At 46.3% G+C, this 7500-nt stretch overlaps 1 protein-coding gene across 1 annotated transcript in view; it reads left to right on the forward strand.

Moving 5' to 3' along the window:
• The window catches only part of fgfr4 (fibroblast growth factor receptor 4), a 13079-nt gene extending 6551 nt beyond the window's left edge, over positions 1 to 6528 (forward strand). The window contains exons 9-20 of the mRNA XM_080851635.1: positions 1069 to 1335; positions 1516 to 1654; positions 1773 to 1966; positions 2195 to 2340; positions 2471 to 2592; positions 2679 to 2789; positions 2971 to 3161; positions 4164 to 4286; positions 4878 to 4948; positions 5357 to 5494; positions 5870 to 5975; positions 6151 to 6528. Coding sequence (XP_080707761.1) covers positions 1069 to 1335; positions 1516 to 1654; positions 1773 to 1966; positions 2195 to 2340; positions 2471 to 2592; positions 2679 to 2789; positions 2971 to 3161; positions 4164 to 4286; positions 4878 to 4948; positions 5357 to 5494; positions 5870 to 5975; positions 6151 to 6312 — 1770 coding nt within the window. The 3' untranslated portion in view covers positions 6313 to 6528. The remainder of the gene's footprint in view (positions 1 to 1068; positions 1336 to 1515; positions 1655 to 1772; positions 1967 to 2194; positions 2341 to 2470; positions 2593 to 2678; positions 2790 to 2970; positions 3162 to 4163; positions 4287 to 4877; positions 4949 to 5356; positions 5495 to 5869; positions 5976 to 6150) is intronic.
• Positions 6529 to 7500: the final 972 nt, after the last annotated feature.

The following is a 7500-nucleotide window of genomic DNA, read 5'->3' on the forward strand; positions in this document are numbered from 1 at the left end:
ATGGAGAGGGAGACAGGGGGGAAGAGCGATAGAGAGGAGGTCAGAAGAGAGAGGGAGAGAGAGAAAACCAAGGCACCAGCGCTCACCTCCTGAAAAGGGGTGCATGAGGCGAAAGGCGCCAGAGTCGACTCTGTGGCTTTTAGATGTCTGCGCAGATAGTTAAGGTCCACACTGAGTGTGAAAAAGGGGGCAGTACATTTGGCTGGAGCGCGGCGGGGAGGACTGAGGGGTCTGGCATCGGTCCGTGTGCGACCGGGCCTGGAAGCGCACAGAGCGGCGGTGTCCAGACCAGTTTTCTACCTGACCTGTGACAGACCTGTTTGTTAAGAGTCCAGCATGGGGTCAACTGCTGTCTCCACACAGAGAGAAGGAGAGAGAGGGGGCAGGACTGGCAAAGCTGCACAATGAAAAAAAAAAGGGAAAAAAAAACAGAGAAGCTCCATGACATCAAAGCATCCCAGCACACAGGGATGGAAAGACAGAGGAGGGCAGCCAGACAGACAGACAGAGAGAAAGAGAGAGAAAGCTAGAGAAAGAGAGGCGGGGGAACAGACAGACAGACCGACAGAGAGAGAGAGAGAGAGAGAGGTGGGGGGTACAGAGAGACAGACAGACAGAGAGAGGAGAGAGTGAAACAGTGAGTGATCGGAAGAGAGAAGGGGAGGAAAAAATAACCCACCAATGGAACCAATTAGTGGAGGTCTGGCCAGCTCTGGCAGTGCTTATCTCTTTGGCTGCTCTGGCATTCTTATCAGATTAGCACTCTCAGCGTTTAATATGCTTTCTGCCCGCTTTGCCCATGCTCTGTACATGAGACTCCTCTGAAGTTGGCGAAATGTGGTTGTGCTTTGACCTGGCCCTTTGAGTGTGTTTTTTCAAACTGAAATGGGACTTGGCAACATTTTTTATGTTTTCTACTCAATTGACTGTATTTTTGTCCCTCACTTTGAAGTCACTTAGGTTAAAAGCATCTGCCAAAAAATACTAAAATGTTAAACACTACATATGCATTTATTTTATGTTCCATGTGTTGAAAAGGAGTCCAGCATTCAACCCAAAGAGATATAGACATGCGGTTCACTACCCACTGATAATTCAGGTATGAGGATAGACACTGACTCCCTCCTCCTTTCTCTGTTTCTAGAGCGCTCCCCACATCGACCCATCCTGCAGGCTGGCCTGCCCGCCAACACCACCGCTGTGGTGGGGGGTGATGCCCAGTTCCTCTGTAAGGTGTACAGTGATGCCCAGCCCCACATCCAGTGGCTGAAGCACATTGAGAAGAATGGCAGCCGATACGGACCAGATGGCATCCCTTACGTTCAAGTCTTAAAGGTAACATTCAACATGAAGTGCAACCTGAACAATTGGTTTGCAATGGTTTCCTTATTTTTGCTTGACTGATGCCATATAGTGTATGCTCAAGTGCTATGGAGGTCTTACAAAGGTGTTACCAAATACATACTTTAGTAACAGAGACATGAGACATGACTGCTTTCTTCTGTATTGTTTTAGACTGGGAGTTTGAACATGTCAGAGGTGGAGGTCCTGTATCTGACCAACATAACTATGGAGGATGCAGGAGAGTACACTTGCTTAGCTGGCAACTCCATCGGGTTCTCCTACCAGTCCGCATGGCTTATTGTCCTCTCTGGTAAGTTATCTTCTGCATAACAATCACTCAGCACAGATAGCTGAGCTAGCTCTTCTAACATAGACAGGCGGACCAGTCCTCATCTTTAATGTGTTTCTTGTTGGTTGTTTCTTTGCAGAGGAGGAGGTTGCAGATGAAGTTGAGAAGATGGAAACCAAGTACACAGACATCATCATCTATGCGTCAGGCGTCATGGCCCTGGTCATGGCCATCATTATTGTGATTCTTTGCCGTATGCAGGTCCATCCTAGCAGAGAACCGTTCGACGTTCTACCTGTACAGAAGCTCTCTAAGTTCCCTCTGCGTAGACAGGTAAGACCATGTCTGATTCTGCCCACGTTGGGTTTCAACATCAGGGGCAAAAGTGTCACATTATTTTCCATAACCTCTATGGTTCTGTAACATTATACATAGTGATTGCTCAGTGCATGTTGTTCTTGTTATGTTCACTGAAGGGTCTCACTACAGACATATATTGGCAATATTGACAAACGGTTGAATGTAATCGATCTAAACTTTAGTGTTCTTAATTGTCTCCAGTACTCTGTGGAGTCTAACTCATCGGGCAAGTCCAGTGCGTCTCTAATGAGAGTGGCCAGACTGTCCTCCAGTTGTTCCCCTATGCTGGCTGGAGTGATGGAGTTTGAGCTTCCCTATGACCCGGACTGGGAGTTCCTCAGAGAGAAGTAAGTCATTCACTAACAGCCCATCATCTTTTTGTGATTAACTTATAAAATTGTTTACGACTTTTTTTTTTACAGCTTATGAAGTTATTTATAAACTGATTTTGATTGTCTTTCTTGCCTCTGTTTATAGCTTGACCTTGGGGAAACCACTGGGCGAAGGTTGCTTTGGTCAGGTGGTGAGGGCAGATGCGTTCGGCATCAATAAACACCATACAGAGCAGGTGTCCACCGTGGCGGTCAAGATGCTGAAAGGTACCAGAGTTTTCTCATCAATAGCAATCCAAAGTGGCAATGAGCCAGTGCACTCTTGTTTTTTAACCATCCTCTTCTTCATGCAGATGATGCCACTGACAAAGACCTGGCAGACCTGATCTCAGAGATGGAGCTAATGAAGGGGATGGGCAAGCACAAGAATATCATCAACCTTCTAGGAGTCTGCACACAAGATGGTGAGTTTGTTTACTCTCCCCAAACCGCCACGGTGGCTTTGTCTCGCGGCAACTCAAATTTACACAGCAGCCCCTTCCTCAAATTCACAGACAGATGTAACAACCCCCATCCCTACCCCGTCTCTCTCTTTTTTTCTTTCTTTCTTTCTTTCTTTCACTCTCTTCTCTCTATCTCTCTCAGGCCCACTGTACGTGCTGGTGGAGTATGCTTCAAAGGGCAGTCTCAGGGAATACCTGCGAGCTCGGCGCCCGCCTGGGATGGACTACACCTTCGACGTGACTAAAGTCCCCGAGGAGCAGCTCACGTTCAAGGACCTGCTCTCTTGTGCCTACCAGGTGGCTCGTGGAATGGAGTACCTGGCCTCCAACAGGGTGAGTCATAGCAGGCTACCAAAATCAACCCCCCCCCCCCCCCCCCCCCCCCCCCCCCCAAGTTGAAAGTAGTGCTTTCAAACACCTACGTGTCTTTCCTTCCTTCAGTCTTTGAGTTTTTTGTTCCCTGCTTTTGCACCCTTTGGAACTGCCACCCCTATTTCTTTCATCATGTCATGTTTGTGTGTGTGTGTGTGTGTGTGTGTGTGTGTGTGTTAGTGACGGGCGTTGACACACTATCCTCCACCGGCATTCCTCAAGCAGCCCTGAGTGTGAGCGCGGTGGCCGTGTTTAGGCGGTCGTCTGACCCATCTCGCCTCCTCTGTGGGCTTTTGGCCCTTTTAGCAGCACCATAAATCTGTTAGCAAACACAATGCACAGACCCGCCTGGGCTCAGGATCGTCTTACCAGAATGCGAGCGTCTGAGAAACCCTCCTCCATTACCGGCCCACAAAAAAAATGGGGCTTGGACTGTTTTTCTGCTACCTCTCCTACTCTTTCTCTCTCTCACCCACTTTCTTATTCTTTCTCTTGCTCTCTCTCTCTCTCTCCTCTTCTCCTTTCCACCTCCCCAATCCCCAAATACAGCGTCTATTTTAAAATGCGAAACCAAAGCAAACTTAATGACATCCATGCAGTCCAACTCGCTGAGGATGGGTGAGGGTGGTGGGCGGTTGCTCCTATTTCTCTGTAAAACCTCAGAGTTTATTTACAGACACCCGCAGTAGAGTTGAGATTTATGTATCATACAGAAACATACAAATAGTTATTCGTATCCGTCCTGTTTAGGTGTGTGTGGACGGGTGTTTTTTTATTTTATTTTGTATTTTGAGAGAATAGCAAGGCCCGGTGTTACTCTGGAATGCCACCACCACAAAACCCATGGAATGAATGCCTGCGCAGTCCTCCGCATCATTGTCTGAACCATAGTGTTTGTAATTATATGACCTCTCTAAGTATTTCTCTCTCTCTTTCTTTCCCTCTTTCTCTGAAACCCAACAGTGCATCCACAGGGACTTGGCCGCAAGGAACGTCTTGGTGACTGAAGACAATGTCATGAAAATCGCTGACTTCGGCCTGGCTAGGGGAGTCCACCAGATCGACTACTACAAGAAAACAACCAACGTGAGTGAACTCTTGAGAAATATTTTTTTTAGCGGTCGTGTGTTCTGCTGGCTTATCCCCTTCCCAGAGCCAGCCGCGTCTCTCTTTTCTTGTAAACATTGGGGTCTGTTGAGGCCCCTGTCTCAGGCCCCCCTCCCCAAGTCCCTCACACTTGTCCACTCCCCCCTTCCTTCATTCCTGGGGTGTGTTTGCAGCTTTAATTATTTTAAAGACAGATGTTTGATGTGTCCCCTCTGATTGGCAGATGACTTAATGGGGGATAATTGGGTGAAGGGATCTCGATTAGAGAGGCGGCAAGTGAGAGAGTGGAGATGTGTGGGGCATGTGTGTGTGTGTGTGAGGGGGGAGGGGGCGTGTGTGTGTGTGTGTGTGTGTGGGTCATATGTGTCTGTGTGTGTTTTGTTTTGCCGTATGTATTCTGGTGTATGTGTGTGGACAAATGTGTCCTTGTGTGTTTGTCCTTGTGTGTTTGTCTGAGAACATACAAACACACTCAGTGCGCACGCACAGAGGACATACAGTACAAGTTACCATCAGCTCAACAGAATGAATGTTCGATGCAAAACACTCATGTACTTCTTCTAATTGCAGGGACGACTGCCAGTGAAATGGATGGCGCCAGAGGCCTTGTTTGACAGAGTCTACACACACCAGAGTGATGTGTAAGTCTAATCACTAATCTCCACAATCCTGCCAGACCATCAGCTGACCAGGAAGGAACTCTGGAATCCCCAAAGAGATGGAATGCTAGGGCCTGTTCTGATTAATCATAATGCTATTTGGACTGAGGAAAGCACCCTGGCATAGATTAACCTGATTTGCCCCTTGTACATTTTTAACGAGCGAAAATAAGCCTGTTAATGAATGAATTGGTGTTTTGTGAGGTTTTTGTTCGAGGGGTGCAAGCTCGTGGCTGGCCCTCTGCTTCTGCAGGGTGTGTGTGTGTGTGTGTGTGTGTGTGTGTGTGTGTGTGTGTGTGTGTGTGTGTGTGTGTGTGTGCCGAAATCCTAGTATGTGTGTGATTTGTGTGTTAACCTTTAGACTCATGTTTTCTTCCCTCCACTCTTCAGCTGGTCTTTTGGAGTCTTAATGTGGGAGATCTTCACTCTGGGTGGCTCGCCTTATCCTGGGATTCCTGTGGAGGAACTTTTCAAACTTTTGAAGGAAGGCCATCGCATGGACAAGCCCTCCAACTGCACGCATGAGCTGTAAGTAGCCAAACCTAGTCATTTAGCTGACACCTTTATTGAAAGCAACTTATAGTATTCTACAGATTTACATTTGGATCAGTCCGTGTGCTCCCTCGGGTAACAAACCCATGACCTTTGTACTGTCAGCACCCTGCTCTACCAGTTTAGACACAGGAACAGGTTAAAGTTTATCTTCAAATCTCCCACACTCAGAGGTCTTGCAATTCACTTGGTCTACTTCACTTTGTCCTTTGGTGAATTGTTGCCTTGTGCCTTTCCAAAGAGTTCCCATCTCACTTTTCAGATGTCTAGTGCTGCTCTCAAACCCATCAGATGATTGCTTCTCTGTTGATGACTGCTGATTGACAATATGTTGGATCTTTGTCCTTACAGGTACATGAAGATGAGAGAGTGCTGGCATGCCGTACCCACACAAAGACCCACCTTCAAACAGCTGGTAGAGGAGCTAGATAGACTTCTACTGTCCATTTCAGATGAGGTGAGTGGTCCTTGCTCTCCATTTACACATAGGGGCAACATTTTGTAAAACCTGTTACTGTAAAAACCTTTACAGATAAATTACCTGCTAAGATTGATGTGCAAGTAGACCAAATAGTAAAAAAATAAACAAATTAATAATAACTAATTCATATTTATGCCCTTCTCCCCTTCAGTACTTGGACTTGTCCACCCCATTCGAGCAGTACTCCCCATCCTGTGAAGACACATCCAGCTCTTGTTCATCTGACAATGATTCAGTTTTTACCCATGATGCCATTTCCACTGACCCCTGTCTCTTGGGTTATCCCATTGTTCGATCACGGAGAGACTTATAGGCAGCGGCACGGCACAGCTTGACCTCGGCGTTGGACTTTTGTTGGCACTAGCCGCTCGGACGGGACACGATGTTGCCTTGAACACGCTCGCAGGAGAATAAGCAGTACTCACAGGTTAAGACCCCTTGCTCACAGCCCAAGAACATTATTGCGATGCTTGGCACTACAGGGGAAAAAAACAACAATCAAATGAAAATGGCTGCTTCAAACAAACAGGTTTAATTTCTTTTCAGCCCAGGAGCCTCCATGGAGATGCTGATCGGAGATCAGCGTGCTAGAACTCCCCTGAAGTATCTGAACAGTATTGAAAACTGGAGTGTTTAACAAATTAAGAAAATAACATTTATTTTGATATTAAAGAGAAAATGATAGCATTGTTAAATATAAATCTCTCTCTATATAAAATTATTTTACATTTTTTGCTATTTAAAGAAAAAAAAAAACAGCTGTCTTAAATCTCAGGAAATCATGTGTTAATTTGCTGTGGTGACAGCAATACAGTGCCTGATTTTTTAGATTTCCTGTAAATATATTAAAATATTATATGTACATATCTCACAAAAAAAAGACAATTACTTTTATAACTTATTCTAAATGATATGAAGTGAAGGTCTTGCGCTGGTGAAGACAAATGAGGTTATTCGAGGTGACAAAATAAGTCCATGAAACGCAATTTATTTTTTTAAAGATTCACTCTTGTATGCCACTCACAACGTTGTACGCATCGCCTGAGCCAAACCCGCCAGGACCATATCATATATGGTTTCTCATGCCAGTCCTTCTCCAGGAGTGGACAAGTAGCCGCCAAATGCAAAACAATAGACTGGCCTTGAGGAGTGTGACACAGTTTAGCTCATTGGACATATCTCGGGAGACAAGCAAAGCTTCTACTGTCAGCACTGTCAAAAAAAGAAAGAAAAGGGACTCAGAGTGAATGTGGTGGAAACCATTAGAGGGGGGGGGGGGTTTGTGGGGCAGCTTGGTGGCTGGTTCAAACACTAAGAGATGGAGGGGTTGGAGTGTTGAGGGGTTGGGGCAGTTGTCCATTGTCTCCTCAGACCTTTCTCTCTTTAAAAAAAAAAAACCTGCTGCAATTTGTTTGTGGCCTTCAAGTCCAGGCCCAATGGGCAGCAGGACCCTCTAAAATGGCTGTGTCCAGCATCAGGAGAGCAGGGGGCGGAGGAGGGG

Source organism: Sprattus sprattus (assembly GCF_963457725.1).
Source record: "Sprattus sprattus genome assembly, chromosome: 1".
NCBI classification, from domain to species: Eukaryota; Metazoa; Chordata; class Actinopteri; order Clupeiformes; family Clupeidae; genus Sprattus; species Sprattus sprattus.